At 38.2% G+C, this 23,123-nt stretch overlaps 1 protein-coding gene across 1 annotated transcript in view; it reads left to right on the top strand.

Moving 5' to 3' along the window:
- The first annotated feature begins 15,834 nt into the window (after positions 1-15,834).
- Positions 15,835-23,123, top strand: part of LOC306870926 (RNA-binding protein Musashi homolog 1-like) — a 32,155-nt gene continuing 24,866 nt past the window's right edge. The window contains exons 1-4 of the mRNA XM_079418517.1: positions 15,835-15,947; positions 16,497-16,537; positions 17,174-17,255; positions 17,348-17,432. Coding sequence (XP_079274643.1) covers positions 15,883-15,947; positions 16,497-16,537; positions 17,174-17,255; positions 17,348-17,432 — 273 coding nt within the window. The 5' untranslated portion in view covers positions 15,835-15,882. The remainder of the gene's footprint in view (positions 15,948-16,496; positions 16,538-17,173; positions 17,256-17,347; positions 17,433-23,123) is intronic.

Genomic DNA, 23,123 nt, shown 5'->3' with positions numbered 1-23,123 from the left:
CAAATTAAGATATTTATGATGAAATCCGAGAGCTCTCTGACCCTTCATACAGTCAAGGCACAGAAACATAGAAAGGACATTGTTAAAATAGTAGTTCAACCATAAATTTAAGAAGCTACGAGAATACTGTGTGCGCAAAGAAACCAAAAATAATGACATATTCAAAGTTTTCTTCTCTTCTGGGACAGTCATTATGGAGAGTATGGCACATACTTGTGCATTCCTCTGCTCGTAAATAAAGCGCAGCACATGCGTTGTTTTCAGGCAGGAAAAGCATATGCATCTTGATACTCTCCAAAATGGCACCAGGTTGACGTGGAGGACAATTGTTGAATAAAGTCATTATTTTTGTTTTCTTTGCGTACAAAAATGATTCTTGTAGCTTTGTAAAATTACGAACTACTTTAAGGATGCCTTACTACATTTCTGGTCCCTGATCATGGTAGGACCCTTGCTGTCCATGGAGGGTCAGAGAGCTCTCGGATTTCATCAAAAATATCTTCATTTGTTTTCCAAAGGTGACCGGAGGTTTTACGGGTTTGGAACGACGTGAGAGTGAGTAATTGACAGTATTTTTATTTTTGGGTGAACTATCCCTTTAAAGGATTAGTTCATTTTCAAATTAAAATTTCCTGATAATTTACTCACCCCCATGTCATCCAAGATGTTTATGTATTTCTTTCTTCAGTCGAAAAGAAATTAGGTTTTTGATGAAAACATTCCAGGAATCTTCTCCATATAATAAAGTTCAGTGGACGCCAAACGGTTGAAGGTCAAAATGACAGTTTCAGTGCAGCTTCAGAGGGCTATTAACGATACCAGACGATGAATAAGGGTATTATCTAGCAAAACAATCGGTCATTTAAAAAAAAAAAAAAAGTATATGCTTTATAAACACAAATGCTCGCCTGTTCTGTGATACGCAGTCATGACGTAATGACGTTGAAAAGGTCACGCTTGACGTGCACTGAAACTGTAATTTTGACCTTCAACCGTTTGGAGTCCATTGACCTGCACTATATGAAGAAGATTCCTGGAATGTTTTCATCAAAAACCTTAATTTCTTTTCGACTGAAGAAAGAAATACATAAACATCTTGTATGACCTGGGAGTGAGTAAATTTTCAGGAAATTTTAATTTGAAAGTGAACAAATCCTTTAAGGCTGTTAAAGCTGTTTTAAAGGTGGGGTATGCAATTTTTCAAAAACGTTTTAGAAAACTGAGTCGGGGCCGAGTACTTGCAGCCAATCAGCAGTAAGGGGCGTGTCTACTCATGATATGGAGGAGAGAGCATTCAGTGAACAGCCGAGCCGAGTGACAGAAAGATAGAGATGGCGGATAAAAAACGTCTGCGGCACGATAAGGCAAGAAGTAAGACCCGTATACATATCGGATCAGCTTTCCAGCGCTGGAGAGAACTCAAGGAGCGGAAGGTCTGCGATCGGACGCCGAGGTTTCTTTGTTTCTTCTGAATAGGTGAGTAACACTGTGTCTACACCGGATGTGCCGCGACTCAACAGCTAAAGTCTGCCTACACTGGACGCGATAAAGCGACCGTTGAAAATCATTTGAAATTTGTGTCAGCATGTCATAACTAGAACGTGGCAGCAGTTTGTGAGCAGATTGTGAAATACTCAGACCGGCCCGTCTGGCACCAACAACCATGCCACGCTCAAAATTGCTTAAATCACCTTTCTTTCCCATTCTGACAATCAGTTTGGAGTTCAGGAGATTATCTTGACCAGGACCACACCCCTAAATGCAATGAAGCAACTGCCATGTGATTGGTTGATTAGATAATTGCATTAATGAGAAATTGAACAGGTGTTCCTAATAATCCTTTAGGTGAGTGTATATCGACCTGTAGATTCATGGTCAATAGTGCTATGGATGTGAGTTAATAATTGTTATTAGTGGCCATGAGTTGGTGTCTAAGTATCTTTGATATATTGTTATAGTTTAATTAATATTTTTACATTTTTCATTTGCAACTGTATATATATTAGGGCTGCACGATTATGACAAAAATCATAATTGTCGATTATTCCCTTGATATTGCAATTGCGATTATTTTGAACAGATTTATACCATTGTTTGAAGCTGCATGCCATATTTTTTATATAAAATGTATATTTAAAAAAGGTTGAAAACAGTCTTCCTGAACTTTTATTGCTTTTCTATAGCATTGAGCCTCAAATGTCAACTATACTTTGGTTTCTTCTTTAAACAAAAAAAGGTAAAATTATGCATAGTATAATAATGTTATACTAATACTAAAAGAAAAAGAAAAACAAAAGGGAAAAAACGGTCTATTGAAGCTATATATTTCATTTACAATTAAACAGACAAATTTCAAATTACAGTAACATTTTACAGTACAATTTATATAATTAGGGCTCGCGAGCAGTGGCATCAGCACCTGATTTGGTAGCACTGAACATGTAATATTACAAGTTTAGTCTCTTAGAAATGCATATTAACAGGAGCTTGAGTTGGGATGCAGATGTGTATTTGACAGTACCATTGTGAAAACTGTAACAGCCTAATCTTTTATACATAACCAAAAGTACAGCACCTCATTACCATGGTAAAAAAGTAGCCTAACTATATGGTGTTTGCATTGAAAAACAGTAGCCTAAAAGACATTCAGTCAATTACAAATCCACATCAACTGATAGAATAATTAACAAAATAATGTAATTATATTCCATTACTCCTTACGACGAACATAAATAAAGAAACAAAGTTGCTTGTCAGATTTCCCTAACAAGCAACCATATTTTTTTAAATAAGCCCAAAAAAACTGCAACCAGGGATTTTTTCCCGCAACTTTACAAAAAAGGAGCCTGAAGTCGCTTATAATACGCGGACATCAAGATGTCGTCGATATAGACAGTGACCCAGCGATTTAACACGTCTCTGAACACATCGTTGATGAAGGATTGGAACACCGAAGGACTGTTGGCAAGCCCAAATGGCATAACGAGATATTCGTAGTGCCCAGTTGTGGTGGAGAAGGCAGTCTTCCATTCGTCGCCCTCGCGGATACGAATGAGATTGTATGCACAGCGCAGATTTAACTTGGTGAAATATCTTGCCTTTCGGAGCCGTTCCAGTGCTGCAGGGACCAAAGGTAAGGGATAGTGAAACTTGTTGGTTATATCGTTGAGGCCTCAGTAATCGATGCAGGGACGAAGTCCTCCATCCTTCTTCTTGACAAAGAAGAACCCAGCAGAGGCAGGTGATGTGGATGGTCTGATGAAACCCTTAGAAAGTTCCTCTTCAATATATCATTTCATAGCCTATGCCTCAGGTTGTGATAAGGGGAAGACTCTCCCCTTGGGAGGATGTGAACCAGGTTGGAGATCGATAGCACAGTCACCTGTTCTATGTGGCGGTAGCTGGGAAGCTTTGATCTTACTGAAGGCTTCTGTGAGATCGTGGTATTCGGCAGGGAGTTGCGATATGGGTGTGAGAGCCTCCTCCTTTCTGACTGGCATAACGTTGATGCAATACTGGGTAATTTGTCTTTCGGACCATGAAATAGAGGGGTTGTGTTTCTCTAACCAAGGAAGTCCCAGCATGATTAGGGTCTGTGGTGATTGAAACATGAAGAGGCGAATGGTTTCGGTGTGAAGAGCTCCAATGCATAATTTAATGTCCTTGGTAATGACCTGAACTCGACCGGAGCCCAGCGGACGGCCATCTAGCGCTGCCACTGCCAAATGAGATGCACAAGGAACAAGAGGAACATTATGAGTCTTAGCAAAACTAACACCAATGAAATTTCCTGCAGCCCCCGAATCGATCAGAGCCATAGTCTCCGTAATCTGCCCATTAATCTTTAGAGTGACTGGAATCTCTAATACAGTGGAAGGATTATGATTCAAACTCACCGCGGTGGAACTGCGTGATGGGCGAGTGGGACAGGTAGCTCCACAATGTAATCCACAATATAAACACAGATTTTGGCAAATGAGTCTCTCTCTCCTCTTCGCTGAGATGAGTGAAACCGATCTGCATGGGTTCGATGTCAGGAGGTGGTAATGTGGTTCCAACTGGAGTTGAAGAGAAACGAGGCTGATGACGAGAGCGAAGGTGGTTCTCAATCCGAATGGCCAACTCAATGAATTGATCCAGAGATCTCCCCTCGTCCCGACAGGCTAATTCAGACTGTAACTCCGGACTCAAACCCCTGAGGAAGTGTAGTTTGAGAGGATCATCTGGCCATCCTGTTTGAGCTGCGAGTATGCGGAAGGAAAGAGCATAATCAGCCGCCGAACCTCTTCCCTGGAGTAAAGATAACAGCTGCTCACCCGCCTCCTTTCCACCAGCGGCATGTTCGAAAACCTCCTTAAAGCGCAGGATGAAAGCAGAGAAGGAAGGGAAAACAGAAAGGTCCTCACTCCACACCGCGGTAGCCCACTCCAACGCCCTTCCAGTGAGGAGCGTACAGACAAATGCGATGCGACTATTGTCCATGCGATGCAATGCAACTGTATTGTGGGATACAGCATGGGTTGTTGGTTAACAAACATGGAACATTGGAGTAAAAAAAACGTTACATTTTGTGGGTGAGCTGTTAAACTTCTCTGGGAACGCCAAACGAGGACTAGCGGTGGATGTAATTGGAGCCGAGGCTTGAGGTGGTGAGCTCGGAGGAGGAGCTTGAGCTTCGGGTGTTTGCAGACGAAGGCCTTGCAAGGTCTTTACCATTTCTTCGGTTAGCGAGGTAAGTTGGTTTAGTTGTTGCTGGTGTGTGGCTAGAATCGAAGCTTGAGCAGATGCCTCCGTGGTAAAGTGGTAGAAAGCTGCTGGATCGATTGCTGGCAAAGTCTTCTGTAATAAGGAGTCAGGATCCATGTGCAGCTTTTTTAATTCACAAAACAAGTCAGGCAGGCATAAATCAGTAACTGGCGTCAGATAAAACGAAGGCAGACAGACAATAGAATAACTCAATGAGGCAGGCAGGGTCAGAATAGGCAGGCAGCAAACACTCATGAACGGGTTAACAGTCCAAGTTATCAACAGGAAATCAAACACGGGAAAACCGCTCAGAAAAGTCTGCATGGCAAAACAAGAATTCGCAAGGAGCGCAAGGGCAGCACAGTTTAAATAGACCGGGCAATAAGAAACACCTGTGTGGGTAATCAGTCTCAGGCAGGGGAACGGTTAATACTCTGGCGATAGTTCCCTCTGGTGGTGATCGGAGGGAGCCACAGAGGCTGAATTTGTGACAATATAATATTATATACACACACACACACACACACACACACACACACTCACACTCACACACATACACCTATCATCCGAAATCAGTCATTTATAGGACTAATTCACCCAAAAATATAATTCTGTCATCTTGTGCTCACCCTCAAGCTGTTCCAAACTTTCTTTTTACATGGAATACAAAACGTACTATTTCAGAAGCATCTCATATGACTTTTGTGCTACATTCCAAGTCTTCTGGAGTCATATGACAGCTTTGTGTGAGAAACAGAACATAATTTCTACATATAAAACATAACAATTCATTATCTTCCCGTTCAATCAATATGTGTTATGCAATGCAATATTTATGCCAAAAATATGCCATATTTGAATTTAATGTGAATAAGATTTAAGAACTATGACAGAGAGGAAAATTTGAATGAAGGATTTGTTTCTTACAAACACGCAGCTTTTGTCTTCACAAGATGTTAATTGATGGACTGAATCTTTGTTTGACGAGAAAGATTATGGTCTCACATTTTGGTAAATCGCTTGTTTTCACAAGGACAGGATGAAAGTGAAATAAGTGATAACTACTGTACAGACTTCCTATTTTTACACCTCCCAGATAAAGTTTCAGACACAAAGTGCTGCAGACATTGAGTGATATGACTCATCAAAAAGATTCCACTTCCTGTCGAAATGGTTATTATCATAATCACATACTTAGTGTTATCACATAAACGTAAATATAGAAAGTGACTCGGCCTGTGAAAGAGCCATGTAGCATTTCAGGAGCAGTATGTGTGGGGTTAAATGAGGCCATTGGTTTTCTTTTGCATGTTTGCTGACATCTGGTGGAAAGTCTTTGTTGCTGCTCTTGAGGTTTCCTCATCAGGCAGGGACATGTTTGTGAAAATAGATAGAGCAATTGTTGCAAATTGTGAAAAATTTGTCATTGCATTTTTAAGCCTGACCTATAATATCATGTGTATATTACCATAGTTTTGTTTTTACTTACACTACGCCCTTAAAAATAAAGGTTCCAAAAGGAGACATGCCAAAATGTATATTTAATGTAGCAATTATGTATATAGAACTATGTTTTGTGTGTGGAAAAAACATATGTGAGTTTAAACAATTATTGGCTGACATCCAGTTTATGTTCTTTGAATTAAGCCTTTCACCTTTGTATGGTTTAATATTTCATGCCAGGTTAAATATAGCATTTTTCTGCTTATTGGATGACAACATTCAGTAATTTAGAAATATCAGTAGGTGCGGTTTCCTCCCTGTGCTCGTGTTACCTGGACACCACACCCAGTAATCACAACTGACCTCCATTATGTGTTTGATGCATTTTTTTATGACATCCTAACAAAGGTCAAATGGGTGGAGTCTTCTCAGTCCATGACGGGGCTTGTGTTTTCTGTGCGAATCTCATTAAAATGAATGAATAAGACATTTGGTGAATAGCTTAGGGCATAAAATTAGACAACATTTACAGGATTTTTTACATTTTCTAAAGAAAATGTGAGGTCTGCTTGCCTGTGAAAAAATTCAGAATGTTGCTAAATGGTCGAAAAGGTATTCTAGGCGGTTGCTAGGGTGTTCTGGATGGTTACTAGGGGATAGTTTACTGGCCCAAGTCAAAAGAGCCCACCCTACACACCAGTTTAATACTTTATTATACTAAATACTTAAGTCTATTAGTTATGAGCAATAGTCTTTGACACAGTGAACTGAGTTTATTTATGTCTCTTAGACATTTGTATATTTTTTTTGGCAGATTCCTGTCGGTTTGGATAAAAGCACCTGCTAAATGAATAAATGTCAACATACATTTGTGCACTTCTACCTTTGGTCAAAAGAGGACGCAAGAGGAGAGGAGACTCCATTCAACTTTCTCAATATTCCACTGTGAATTTATCCAAATTACAGAACCAACTTTAAGATGTGTTCAAAATATGCTTTAACCCTGTAAAGCCTGACATAGTGGTCCAAAAATAGAAGTTTATTGAACTTTTAGATAAAAAAAATTTTTTTGCTCTATATCTCCCAATAATGTAAGATAAATGCTTAGTTTGTGATCAAAGCTCTGTAGAGTCAAAACATAAAATGCAATGCAATATAACGATGATTGAGAGATGAACAAATAAACGTCCCTCAAAAGCCCGATGATCATATTTCATATTGACATCTAAAAACAAAAATAATCAAGTAAACCCAAGTTGCTTCAGTCCAGTAAGTGTTCATCTTGAAATTTATACTTGCAATAAGATATTCTTAAATTTACTTTATAAAATCAGTAAAGATTTGACAGCAAAAAGACACAACCTGAAGGTGGACATTTTTACAATTATACTGCAAGAGCTTGCTAAAAAAGTCGAAACTATCAATCAGACAACACCTGCTGCCAAATGACCATTCATTTTGTAAACTAAACTACGTCTTGGCCAAACTTCCTTTTTCAGGAAACACATGAGCACAGAAAAGAAAATGTCACTTTTTTCTTAAGTCATAAGGTCTTTCAATGTATTGTGAATTTTACTACGCTTGCTGATCACAAATGATTCAAGGTATGCATTTCGTTAGCAAATGTTTCTGCTCAGACCCCTCCTTCTTTTCAGAAGGCTCCTAAATCACTCATTCATACTGCGGTGATCCCGTCTTTATGTTAACAATTCATCCTGTCTTCCTCTTCCCTGTTCTCCCGTTTCTCTCTCGGCACCTTTGTGCCCCTCCCTCGCTCCGGCGTTGTGTTTTTCTTCCTTTCTTCCACTCTCACCAGGTAACCAGACCTCCTGTGGAGGGTGTAGAGTTTCCACTTTCCCAGAGAAGGAGACAATTTGAGCCTCACAAAGCTCACAAAAGCTGTACGGCACCGTCCCTCCTCTCTCGCTCTCGGCCCTTTCTGCCTCTAATTCGCCACTGTCTGTGTGCCTTCCTCGCGATTCCCTTGACAATTTATTTCTTTGCGCTCTTTCTCTCCCTTTTTTTCTGTGTGAATCAGATAAAGGGACAAAAATAATTGCAGGGTAAACTGTGAAACACATCCACACATTGGCAAAAATCACATCAGACCTCAACTGCTCACAAGAGATGGGAAAGAAATCGAATGAAGTGAACAGTGATTGGTATCTTCTCTGCTGCTTTGCACAATATAAAACACTCGAGTGTGTGTGTGTGTGTGTGTGTGTGTGAATATGTGTGTTTGCAGCTGGTCAGCAAAGAACAAGTGTAACTGAGTCGATGTGGCAGGCGGGGGGAGGGATGATGGCGGGGGGGGGGGGGGGGGGGGGGGGGGTCTATTTGAGTGTTGGTTTACAGTGTGCAACGATGACAGCAGTGGCACCGTGAGAGACGAGCCCAGATTCACCCTTTGACCTCTCATGCTGTCACTCATCCAGAAAAATACTGCGTCGTTATTGTTGCTGTTAAAGGAGTCATTTATTAAGATATGAAATTTCGGGCATCATTTATTCACCATTATGTCTTTGTCATCTGTGAAACTCAAAAGCATATTTTTTGTAGCACTTTTCTATGCAGTGACCACAGTGGAGAGAAATACTTTAATTTTGGTCTAATATTTAATAAGACTTGGATATTTTGTGCATGGGCAAAACAGCATGTTTCCTATTAATATTTTTCTCAGTAAATTTCAGGTTGTTTAAAACTTTTTACTGTAAAACAGCATTTTAAACATGCTTTAAAACAAGATAAATGTAAAAAAGTAGCAAAACGTGTGTGTGTGTGTGTATGTATATATATATGTACACACACACACACACACATATAGGCTATATGTACTGTTTTAGGCATAAATCTAATCACATTCTAATTTTGTTTATGCTTTAAACATTTGTTTGTCAGTGGGGTAAAATATTTATATCATTTTGTAAAATACAAATATTTCAGTTTCAAATAAACGTTCAACTTATCAAGAAAATCATGAAAATAAAAATGTTTTACCACGGTTTCCACAAAAGTATGAAGCAGCACAACTGTGTTGAACATTGGAAATAATAATAAATGTTTCTTGAGCAGCAAATCAGCATATTAGAGTGATTTCTGAAGGATCATGTGACACTGAAGACTGGAGTAATGATGCTGAAAATACAGCTTTGATCACAGGAATAAATTACATTTGAAAATATATTAAAATAGTTATTTTGAGTTATAATAATATGTCATGATATTAATGTTTTTATTGTATTTTTGATCAAACGAATGCAGCTTTAGTGAGCGTAAGAGAAGAGTTTGAATGATAGTGTGCACTGATTTTTTTTAAAAGGATGTTACATTTGTGGTGCTTTTAAAATGTTTTTCTTGGTTGTTTTTGCAGCTCAGCCCTGATTTCATTGTATGGAAAGCAGCTTGAACATTCTTCAAGTGTCCTTTTGTGCTCCATGGAAGAAAGAGAATTTTTTGAGTGAATTATTTGTTGGTCTATTTAGTAGAGTTTAAATTAGGTTGATGTGAAACTGTATTGGGAAGCTGTGTTGACATAGTGGCTTTTCAAAAATAAAAAGGGGAAAAAATGTTGTAATGAATTCAGTTTTGGCTGAATAAGTCTGGGCCTTTCCAGCAGCCGAAATGGCAAAAATCAAAAGAAAAGACAAGTCTGTTAAAACAATCTCTCTAGATGAAGGGCACAAACTGTAAAATTGCTTTTGCAGATTTGGAACAGCATGAAGAAACTGGGAAGAAATGGATATTCAGATTCAGATAATTATTAATAATGTTTTTACATCTTCTGAAGAAAATGTGAATGGTGCATCATCATGCAAAACTCACATTCACAATAGGAAAAGTGGTTGCCAAGACATTACTGCTAGGTATTTGCTTTCTGGCTGAAAGTCATAAAAGTTCACCCCTTAAGTCTCTGTGATATTCTGGTGTCTATGTGGACCTGGTATGTAGGATTTTTTGTCACTCATTTTATTTGACCATAAGTCTGCATATATTTGACCATTTAGAGAGCTTCGGAGCTCAATAAAAAACGATTTTCAGAAGTAAATTCATTTGTTTTGTTCACATTTGTAATTATTTGTGAAGTTTACTAGCAATTTCTATGTGAAAATTAGTCCATAATTGCTTCAGTCATTATTCATAAGATATTCTTTAAGTATTATTGAAATTTGAAATTAGCAAGAATATAATAACAACAAATACTGCAACATTTCCCAAGTCTTTTGGTCTGTCACTCACAAAAAAATCATATGGCTTACAAAGACTTGGAAAAATAGTGCACTGCCAAAACAGCATTGTTCACTAAATGTTTTTTTTTTGTTTTTTGTTTTTACTGTAAAACAGCATTTTAGTATTTTAAATATCATGTAAACATAAAAAGTATAAATTTAAATATAAATTTACTTGAGTAGAAAATTGTGTAAGATATATATATTTTTTTTACAATATTGTTTTTACTACAACATATATCTTATAAATTTTTTATGCATGTTCCCACACTACTCAAGCAAATTTATCTTCATTTCTACATATTTATAACAGTTTAAAATTTTTCACCTCATTAATACCCGTTCAAGAGTTTGAAGTCAGTGAGATTTTTTAAATTAGTGTTACATGATTTCATTATTATTAAATTATTATAATTATTCAGCAAGGATGCATAAAATTGAAGCCGTGTGACAAACAGAATCTATTTGGCATTAATCATTTAGTCATTAGAGCAAGATTTTCATTGAACAATTACACAAATATCACACACGTTACAGTTATTATCAGTCTTTTTAAAGTTTGACAGCTCTTATGCTTTAATTTGATGGAAAAGTGCTGCTTTTATATTCTGCCTAACATCTGTTTTGATGCTCCACGGATGAAACACATAAGTAAACAATGACAGAATTTTCATTTCTGGGTGACCTATATCCCTTTAAGATCACACCAAACCAGTCCACCTGATCGGATGGATGTTAAACAAATAAAAAGTAAAAATAAATGTGCCCTGGTCAGTAGGGGATTCCCATGTCCTCCGTCTTGAGCCCCCACCGAAACCTGTCACTAACCCATTCACTAACCAGGCAGGGTGATGCTCCGAGCGAACCCCCCTTCGTCCCACAGAGAGAGGGAACGCTGTGACCCTATAAATAGAGGCGAGGAATGGTGCTGATATGTTGAAGGAAGGAGGGGGCCATGGAAAAAGGATTAAGAGAGATATTCGGCTGGTGATCGGGCTGTTCTTGCAGCCTATGGATCTCTGCCTCAGGTAATCCGGATAGCAGGGATGTCACATGGGATTTTCGTGCGATCTTGATGACAGTACAATTGGCCTTGATGCGCTCCTTTGCGCTCCGTCTCTCCCTCTATTTCCCTCTCTTCCTTTTGGCAGCGGTGCTGCGCCTTCCCCTGAGGATGGGAAGTGTGTTCATTATTGTAGGTAAAGGTGTGATGACTGTACGTCGTGTTCAGGTGCTTACTTCCTGACTGGAAACATTTGGACTTCCTTATTGGCTCATGGGATGCTCTTATCCAATCAGAATCTGGCCAAGTTCACTGCTTGGCAACTTAATGTTTTCGAGGGAAAGATTTACAGGTAGTCTAGCTCTAAATTGAACCTTTTGTGCTGTATAACTATCCCTGCTGCAATCACTCACGCAAACATATACACGTTCAGCTGTATCTGTCAGTCAGCTAAGGTTTATTGGCATGACTGTAAACATTTACAATATTGATAAAGCATTTACAGGTCAGAGATCTCAATATGAACTGAATATCGACTGTAAAAACTGGAGTAGCTACATTTGACAAGAATATACTATTTCAGTATTTTAAATTTCACAATTTATTTAATGTGTTACTTGCCATTTTGTGTAATTATTTTATTAAGTAAATATGTGAGTGTGTAACCCTGGACCACATTTTTTTTTTTAAACTGATATTTATACATCATCTGAATAAATAAGTTTTCCCTTGATGTATGGTTTGTTAGGATCGGACAATGTTTGGCCGAGATACAACTATTTGAAAATCTGGAATCTGAGGGTGCAAAAAAATCGAAATACTGAGAAAATCGCCTTTAAAGTTGTCCAAATGAAGTCCTTGGCAATGCATATTACTAATCAAAAATTAAGTTTTGATATATTTACGCTAGGAAATGTATAAAATATCTTCATGGAACATGATCTTTACTTAAGATCCTAATGATTTTTGTCATAAAAGAAAAATCAATAATTTTGTTATACTTTTATTTATCAAGGATGCATCAGATTGATCAAAAGTAAAAGTAAAGACATTTATAATGTTACAAAAGAATTGTATTTTCAAATAAATGCTTTTTTTAATTAAAAAACATGTTCTAGTTATCGAAAAATAAAAAATAAAAAGTAGCAAAAACAAAACATTTCCAACATTGATAATAATAAGAAATGTTTCTTGAGCAGAATGATTTCTGAAGAATCGTGTGACACTGAGGACTGGCGTAATGATGCTGAAAATTCAGCTTTGATCACAGGAATACTTTTTCAAAATATGTTCAAATAGAACATCATTTTAAATTGTAATAATATTTCACAATATTACTGTTTTACTATATTTTTGATCAAATAAATGCTGCCTTGGTGAGCATAAGTGATTTCTTTAAAAAAAAAGAAAAGTTGACAAAGGAGAAAAAGACCAAATGGCCAAAAGTTAGGCCTCTTTTCCAGCTTAACAGAATCAGTGAGACGGGGAGCAGGTCTCAGGGTTGACCGAGGTTAAAGAGCAACAATAGCATGTGAGACCCAGGGTCAAAAGAGCCACAGGAGTGATGAATGGCCAAGAAAAATCACACTCGTATGTGTGACTGTGCAAGTTTGGATCAAAAAAGAGTGGGAAGAAACAGAGCAAAACATTTCGTCATCATGTTTCATAGGACTTTTTTTATGATATTAAACTTTTATAATGCAAGGCTAAATCAATCAACATTATTGTGGAAAAAAGCATTTCTTTTCATTTACCACATGTTGCCGCATTATATGGGCTAAGTTGTCACTTTAGGTTGGAAAAGTGGAATGGACACAGATGGCGTGATGTATAGAAAAAGAGGTATTTATTGACAGACTCAGGCAAAATGGAATGGAACAGGTAAGTGGTAGTTCTTGGATTCTTCTGAGATCTGGAGGAACGTTAACTTGGATATCTTCTCCTTGACAGGTGATAAGGAACAGGAGCTGGACACACACCTCACCAAAACAGCGGACTTCGACAGAACTCAGGAGCAGACGGACTTGGGATCACTGGAGAGAACACTCGGGAAGAAACACGGCAGGTAAGTAGACAACGGGGTAAGTAGAGATAGTGATAGCAATATTAGTCCTCTTCGAACGAACAAGACCGGACACTGGAGTGTTGTGAGGTGTGTGTATTTGAGGAGTAGGTAATGAGTAATGGTGTGCAGGTGCGGGTGATTAGAATTCAGGTGAGGGAGTGCACTGTGACTGGCTGGTGACAGAGCCTGGCCAATCTGTGACAGTTTTGAACTAGATGTCTGAAAGCAACATTTAAAAGCACTGCTAGAGAAAACAAGCATTTGTGTAAATGAACTTCTGATTCAAAATTGTATAGCCTCTGTGACAACTAGCCCCAGTCCCCTCTTTAAAGATGCCATGGCTCTGTTTATCTTATTTATCTGTGTTAACTTCTTATTTTGCTTTTTTAATCTCTTTTGTGGCTTTCCAGTACCAGCTTCATCGACTCCTGTCCTGTCATGTCCTAACCAGACAGTGTTTAAGCCGTCAGCAATACAAAAGAATAAAAGTTGCATATGAAAACAGATGTACGTCAGTCATTGTCACCCCCTGTTCAGGTACTTTTCCTGCGCAGTTCTGTGCATGAGGTCTAGATTTGTCATAAATGCATCTTGTCTCATCATTCTGTTTTTCAACCTCTTCTCAACCCTCTTTCAAACTAATTCCTTCCCCTCCCCCTCTCCCTCTTTCTCTTTATTCAAAGCCATTGATCATGCATGCAGAAATTTAGCACGCCCATAGCTCCAGTCGGGAGCGCTGGGGCGCTGTCCTACATACTGCTTCTCCACACACACACACACACACACACACACACTCGTCCTGAGACCACAATCAAATACACAAACATACACACACACACACAGGGCAACCGCGCTGACAAACTCTTGAGCTGTGATACATAAGCACGCAAATTTTTTTACAAATTGTGGCATGCATTCCTACCTGTTCGGCCTTTGAACTGCTCTCAAAACTTTTGGTGCATGAGTTTTATTTTTAATCCGATAATTCAGATTTTCACTTTGCATCTGTTTTCTTGTCTTCCACTGAAATGTCATGTTTCATATATCTAAGTTGTACTTGCAGGTGCATTTCTGCTCTAGCTTTTGTGCTCTTAAAATAACTGCTGATATTGTTGACTTTTGCATGATAAATTGCTTTTGCTTTTCCTGAAGTTGCTTTGGATAACGATATGATTTAATATAGATGCCATAGAGATGCATGCTTTTTGCATACAGATGTAATTTTTTCTTGTGCTTTATTGAAGTTAACAAATTAGGAAACATAAAATCCACATTTTACGTACTCGTGAGATGTTTGGTGAAATGCATAGTTGTTTATTTTTAAATTATGTTTCAAAGTAAATGTGTTCAGAGACAGTAAATATATTTTGAAACAGGCTTTAATATTCCAAATTATTAGATTGTTTTTCCAGCCTGCCCTCTGAATGTCAGTACATATTTATTTTCAACAAATCACGAAATAACAAAACATTAAAATGATAACAATACCACGTGAGATGCTGTTGTTTATGAGGAACAATGCACATCTCCCTGAGGACTACAAATGGTTGTGGTCAGTCTGTTGGCCCCACCCACTCATGCAAACCACCAATCACCTGGCCCTGACTTAGTGCCAAATCAGGCCGGTTGGAATCCAGACTACCAATCACCAAACTCAGCCTGATGCTGTATGATATTGGATGCTGCTTGGCTGTAGACAGCGCTGGGTTTGTTTGGTTGATGGTACCCACAATAGACACAACAGTGTTACTCTGTCTATCTATCTGTCTGTCTATCATTTTATCTGTATATCATTGTCTACTTTTTATTTTTTAGGCTATTCTTTCTTTATATTCCAGTCTATAATCTTAGTGTTTACTAAGTACTTTTTATTTAAAAAATCATGTTTTTTTCTTCTGACTGTCTGTCTATCCATCTGTCTGTCGCTTATCTAATGTTTTTGTTCTATCTATCTATCTATCTATCTATCTATCTATCTATCTATCTATCTATCTATCTATCTATCTATCTATCTATCTATCTATCTATCTATCTATCTATCTATCTATCTGTCTGTCTGTCTGTCTGTCTATCTGTCTATCTGTCTGGCTGTCTGTCTGGCTGTCTGGCTGTCTGGCTTTCTCTTTCTTCAGACTGACCACGTTTCTGCTCCGCTACTGTACGACAGCAGATGAAAGCGGGCGGGGCCAGGGAGAAGGAGGGGGCGGAGCAAACTACGAGAGTCCGGGAAAAGTCAAACGGGAGGCGGTGCCTCAGCGTGTGCGCAATCCACGCCTGACCCGTCCTCCTTCAGACGGCCCCTCCCCCTCCCTCCCCCACCCCCTCGGGCCACCCGCTCTTGAGTTGGAGACTCCTGGCTCCCGTTCGGCTCACAGTCCGGGCAACAGAGGTACACGGGAATGGACACAGAAGGGAGTCAGAGCAGCCTCTCGTCCTCCACGCAGGACTCTCCACACGATCCCTGGTAAAGCTTCCTCTCTGCGCCCTCCGCTCGACTTTTCCTCGCGAACGGGAGATCTATATATACATCTATTCATTTAAACCTGAGAGTTTTGGGACCAGGAGGAAAGAGACCACCGGAGACAAAAGACACAAGCGCGGGTTCCTTTACGAAAGAGCGAAAATGGGAACAATGTAACAGCCAGGAGCCTCACTGTTACATTGTTTCCATGTTCCCCCTTTCCAGGACGCGCGCTGTTACATTGTTTCCATCTGTTACATTTGGAAGTGTTACATTTTCCCAACACATTATGTTATTACATTCCATTTCGCTTTTTCAAACGGGGATGATCGAACTTGTTACTTTTTAAAGGAGAGGAAAGAATCTTTTGGTTGATGAAGAATTCTCCGTTTTCATTGGAAATAAAGATATCCATCCATCATGGCCGAATTTCACTTTTTGATTTATTACGATTTTGGGGTGTTGATTACTGTATTTACACATGCACCAGTAATCAATAGCGTTTCAGAAGACTTTCAGATGTCTGATTTGACTCTCTTTTTCACCTTTCAGCAAAATGTTCATCGGCGGGTTGAGCTGGCAGACGACACAAGGTGAGACGCGTGATCTTCTGTCCTGGGTGATCTTCTGTGCTACTTCCACAAAATGTCTCATGCATGGGTTGCTGTGAGCTCGTAGGAGCATTTCTTCTTTCTATGTTTGTTTGGTTAGAAACAGAAAGCAAATAGTTAATGCACCGTGAAATCAAAGCATGAGCCTAATGCGTTATAGTTACATCGTTTACATAGGTGAATATTTATAGAGCAATGGCATGTTTTATCTTAAAACTTCTCTCGCAATACTTCCTCGAAAGCTCCAGACGATATATATATATATAGTGAGCTGGTGGTGATTTGAGGTGAAAGCAAGGTCGCTAGTGAGGAAGCACTGAAGCACTGATGTGGTTGAATAAATGCAACATGCAGTGTGGAAAATCTCTGGTTGCATGCACACTATGCATGCCTGTGTTGTTATTCAAATACTCAGCTTAGCTTAGAACATTATAATAAGAATGCTTACCAGAGCTTTATAATGAGCACTATTGTTGAGATGCAAAGTGGTCACAGATGGGCAGCCAGTCTCAATGCTCATCTAGTAGCAGCAAGCTTTTTGTTTAAGGTACATCAAACATGATTTGCGTCACTAAACTGCTGTTATGAAATTATTGCATTGTGTTTTTCTTTCTCCAGAGGGGCTGAAGGAATACTTTGGTAAATTCGGCGAGGTGAAGGAGTGTATGGTGATGCGGGATCCGGTTACGAAGCGATCGAGGTGAGGGGGAGGCGCGCGCACATCCACTGCTGACTTGTTTGTTTGTGCATTTGTAACTTAATTCTTATGCGTAATGTTATGCTTTTGCGCAGGGGGTTTGGATTTGTCACCTACGTTGACCAGACCGGCGTGGATAAAGTTTTGGCCCAAAACAGACACGAGCTGGATTCAAAAACAGTGAGTTCTTTTAAAATTATTATATATTTTTTTATTATTCTGTACAGCAGTGATTTGTTTGTTTAACATAAATGCGCATATAATTGCACACTATTTAGAAAGAAGCAGTTCTGCATGCTCTATGAGGGTCAGTATTTCATCACACATGCATCAGCCTTGTTTTTGAAGCAGCTGCTTCAAATTCTTTAGTTTGTTCCTTTAGCACTTCAATCGGATGAATGCTTCTCGGTGGTTTTCGTTTCCTAAGATCATTTTAACTCCACATGCAGGAGGCGCGAGGTCCATTCCAGCAGGTCTGTCTGGAGCAGAGCGCGCCACATGAAAGCGTTCTTTCGCGCTTTTCATCGTCATAGCAACCAGGAGAGCGAAACGGGGCAGAATCAAACTTTTCAAAATCTTCTAGGATTCGATCAACGCTCCAAAAGCCTTGTAGATGCGTGTATATACCTTATGAAACTCTGCAGATGTTAGTTTATTATTATTATTACAAAAATAGCATGCTGTTATTATAAAAATATACAATTACTATACTAATTCTTTGAAGTACCATGCAGTACCAATTCACTATTTTGGTATCAATCAAAATATGTCAATATTACCCTTACTAAAGACAAGGAATCTGTTTTTGTCCATCCATGCTTGTGATGAATGATAATTCACATTTGAGACCTGTATTTAAGTGTGTTTCTAGTATTATCATTAATATTATTCATATGCACTAAAAAGGTTTAGATATTCATCACAATCTAATTTAATTTGCATCATGTTTATCAACTGGGTTTGCCTCAGAAGCCAGATTTAACAATCTTAAATCAAACATTGAAATGTATTAAATGAGCTGCATAGATCGAGCAATATGCAAAATTATTAACATGACATTGGCTGAATAGGAAAATTGACAATTTTGTGAATGCATAACCAACAGCAGAAGGGATTTACCAGCCAAGTATATTAAACAAACACTCTCCTAAATGCTATTTTAGTATTAGTTATGGTGAATTTGTAGTATTGTAAAGATTGATCGGACCCACAGCCTTTGACGTCAACAACAAATCACAAAATAGCCTTTTCTCCACCATTTTAACAGTAAGTATTGCTGTTATGACTATGGATGGTTATATGCTTGAATTTTGTTAGGCCTATAATAATTATGCCTGATGTCTGGGACCTGATCAGTACAGATGTGTAACTCACCTGTTGAGAACCACCAATGTAAATGGCATTGTGTGATTTGAATATATGCTAATATAAGTTTCAGAATACTTTAGTATTAATATGACACAATTACCAAACCGTGGGGATTTTAATGGAAATGAAAGCAGACTGTAAATCTATGAAACCTAATACATGCTGAGCTCCTGAACTTTTTGTCCAGTTTTGACCGCATTGCACAGGGTAGCGTGCTTGCTAGTAGCTGTATTTGAATAAGCGCCCAGGTTGTGTTTGAATATGTGAGTCCTGGGATGTCATTGATGGTCCTTTGTCAGATCTGTGTGGGTGTGTCAGCAGACAAAACCAGAGCTTTACTACAGAGATGCCACAGACCCCTTAAAAGATGCATTTGTTTGTTGTAAAATTTGGGCTGTGTTGTGGCCTGTTCCCAGTCCTTTCACATTAAAGAATGAGGCTAGCCTAATCATGTTTAGACGCATGTTTTTGCAAGATTATTTATAACTATTGATGGTGACTTAAACACTACTGCTTCGTGGAGAGACTCAGCCTGGCAACACTTCAGTCTCTGGGGTTCGGTCGCCATGTGGGACTATCATCTCCATAACAACTTTGTTGGTTATATCCGAGTGTCACACACTCTTAAACACACCCATTAACGGCTGTGACCCTCCATAAGACATGCACAGCACTCAAATGTGTAGATGTGAAGAATAATGCATATGTACAGTCTCTTTATTTTCTGTTTTGAAAAACTGATGGCATCATTGTTGCGCCATTTGTAGTTTGAAATAAGTATTTTTCAATTTAATTCATAAGGAAGAAGGACAGGCTGGCATGTATAAAGACAAGATTTATTTTGAACAGTCAAGAGAAATTGATATGCTGATACGCAAATCAGCATATGAGAAGGATTTCTGAAGGATCATGTGACACTGAAGACTGGAGTAATGATGCTGGAAATTCAGCTTTGCATTACAGGAGTAAAATAGTTATTTGAAATTGTAATACATAAAAACATGTTGTTTCTGATAACTGTGATGTAAATCTCCATTACAGGTAGCCTATACAGCAAAGCTCTGTTTTCTGTGCTGCGATGCAAAGGCTAATCAGTGTGTTATTTGTGTATTGATGGGTTTGAATGGCCTTTTTGTATGATATTTGAGGCTCTGTTGTGTTAATGTTTTGGTGGGGTCGCTGAGGGGGTTGCTGTGGGTTATTAGTTCACTCCAGTGGGGTCTGAAAGGTTGCGTGGGGAGGGATTCACAATAACAGGAAGCAATTCTGATAGATAAGACTATTGTGCAAACAGCTCCTCGTCCACTTAAGCTGCGTTCCAGCAGAACTGCAGAGGAATCGTCAACAGTCTGTAATGCAGATGGCAGTATGTGCTGTTTTATTTGATATTTGATGTGGTACTGTAAAGTTTTGCTTGTAATGGTAAAGCGTTTCCAGGCCGTCCTTCTTTATTCCACATTTTCAGTCCTAGACTTTTCTGTGTGTTTTCCTATTTCTTGCATTTGCCATCCACGCGAGGAGCTGAAAAGAAGACATTGTGAAAGGGTCCGTGTTGAAAACAGAAAGAATGTGCCATGCTGAGAGTGTTTTTTCATGCTATCGGCCCTCAGAAGAACGCGTGAAAGAGGATAGGTTGGTAGAGGGGTGTCTGAGCTCTGGAAACGAGAGGTCATATTGTCAAATCTCATAAAAACAAGGCTAAATTACAAACAGACATGACAGAATGTGCATTTCTCTAACAATCGGATATAACGCCTTTGCCATGTGCAAAATATGTGGGAGTTATATTTCTGTGTTTTAACACAATGTGTGTGCAATATTTTGAAATGCAATATTAGCCCTGTAAAGACACTGACATATGAATAATAGTCAGAAAAAAATGAATTGAATTGAAATAGAACAGTTTTTTTAACTTTTAGACAAAATCTTTAAAAAAAAATCTAAAAAAAGGTTTGCATATGAGTTTTTGTTGCGCATCATATTTGATTTTTATGCCTCATATAGCATGATATAGTGAGAATATGAGGGGAAAAAACACCTAAATTTATTCTAAGGCCCAAACTGAGCAAAAATATGCAATTTGGTGCAGTTGCTAATATTTAAATGCACAGAAAGCAAGATGAAATTCAGATTGTAATGTAAATCAATGAGATCTTTATAACAATGTAATAGACTACTGACTTAAAATGCATACAGATATCAATTTTCACTCCATATCTCCCATAATGTGTTAATAAGATAATATTTAATAGCTCTGATGATCAAAGCTCTGTAGTTTCTAAACACATAATGCAATGCAATACAATGATGATTGAGAGATGAACAAATAAACGTTCCTCAAAAGTCTGATGATCATATTTGATTCTCACATTTCAACATGATTTTTCTAAAAATGATCTATGAATAATCAAGCAAACCAAAGTTGCTTCAGTCCAGTAAGTGCTAACTTTGAAATATTACTAACAATGTAAACAACATTTACTTTATAAAAATTATTGAAGATTTCACAGCAAAAAGACACGTGAACCACAAGCTAAAGTTTGTACAATTACCCTAAAAGGCCTTTTACTGGCTAAAAAAGTAAAAACTTTCAATCAGACGACAGAACGCATGTAGTAGATTTTGTACAACAGGTTTTTCAGCAGGATTTTAATTATGTTGATAGTCTAAATGCCCAAGACATTTGCATATCAAATATGATGCAGTAGGCTTTAAAGAGTTAAGAAACTGTCTTGTGTAAAATGAATGTTTGACTATATTTTGACATTTTTTTTAACTGCTTGCCACAATGATGCTAGGGTGTTATTGGTGGTTGCCAAGGTGTTGTTAAATGGTTGCTAAGGCATTCTAAGTGGTTTTTAGCAAGTTGCAATGTGCTTTCCAAGTTATTCCGGGTGGTTGCTATAGGTGGCTGTTTACTGAGCCTGTAGTATAAACAGTGTAGGACAGCTATGTTTAACATTTAGGGTATAATTAGTAATGCATTAGCAAAGACTGCTAGTAATAGCATGCTTTTCTTCCATTTGTTTTAAATATGTAAACAAGATCAATACTATATAAAAAGACAAACTGCAAATATCAAACCAGAGCAAATGCAAATGTGAATTATGTAGCTGATCCACATCTGTCAAATAAAGTTAGTTTGGCTCAATATTTGAACAAGTGCTTCAATTAAACATATTCGTGTAGCAAAAGCGATTATAAACTGCTGCTTAATAAACACCAGTTTTGCTTATTCAAATTTGCAATTAACGCGTAAGCAATTTGTCTGTTCATTCATTCCTGAAATTGCTTTTTCAGTTTTATTGCACATTCAGCTCTGATATGCTCGTTTAGCCATGTAGTTACAAGTAGAATCGATCATCCAGTGATCAAATCTGCTAGACTCAAAGATTATTTGTTCTTGACGGAGGCGTTTGGTGGAAACGAGCTGCTGTTTTTATAGGAATAAATACACACAAAAATGAAAGCATTGTAAAAAAGTATATCTCTTTATAGCTTCATGTGTTTATGTATTTAACTCTGATTTTAACATGCAATGCTTGTGAATAATATACTTTTTTTCGGACAATTTGAGCTTTTTAAAAGTTTTTTCAGTTTGCAATTCAACACCAGAGACAGTCCTGCGTTGTGCATTGTAGAGAACTGGCACAAGGACACTTGGAATGGTTTGGATGAGAGTCCCGTCGTTGGCCTTGAGTGCTTCATTGACGTGTATGAGTGTGTATGACGGTTTAGCGGTAGATTCTGGAGATTAGCTCTCAAATGCTGACGGCATGAAGAGGTGCGGGCTGCGGGACGGAGAGAGAGAGAGCGAATTCCCTGTCCATAATTAGTATGGATCGCCAAAGCAACTAATCGGATTGAGGGAAACCAACTGGATTGCATTTCCGATGTAGCTACATGGCTGAAGCCAAAGCCTCTCCTGAGATTTTGCATCGTGTCAGCACACACACACACTCACCTTTGTTCCATCTTGGTCACGGTGTGGGGTTGTTGAGCCTCATTAACGAGCATCGTTAGCTAATTGCTTTGCCATTGTTCACTCATGCACAGTGACCTTGATGGCCCAGTCCCATATACAACAGCACTTCTGCCTCCACCTGCACAATCAAACACCTTAGTTTTAACGTAGTGGTGCAGTGATATAGAAATATTTGCCTATACTGATAAGGACTGTTTTGTATAAATTGGTTTATACATGTGACACATTCTTGATTTCTACTTAAACATCTTAGGATTTGTCCTTTTCTACCATCACTGTTATGTTACTCACTACTAATATTCCTTGTAAAGCAGCTTAGCAACAATATGCATAGTTAATGTTGTTGTATATAAAAAAATTATTATCAATTATCATTGATATTATGTATGGCCAAAATTATAAGTACTACCATTAACACAAAGGTAAACTACTTCCACAGAAATGTGGCATCAAAATATTAAAACAATCAGTATAAAATATTGATAAATGTTTACTGAAACCTTTTATTATTTTAACCT

This window comes from Barbus barbus (genome assembly GCF_936440315.1).
Source record: "Barbus barbus genome assembly, chromosome: 6".
NCBI classification, from domain to species: Eukaryota; Metazoa; Chordata; class Actinopteri; order Cypriniformes; family Cyprinidae; genus Barbus; species Barbus barbus.
This window is presented reverse-complemented; position numbering and strand designations above follow the sequence as displayed.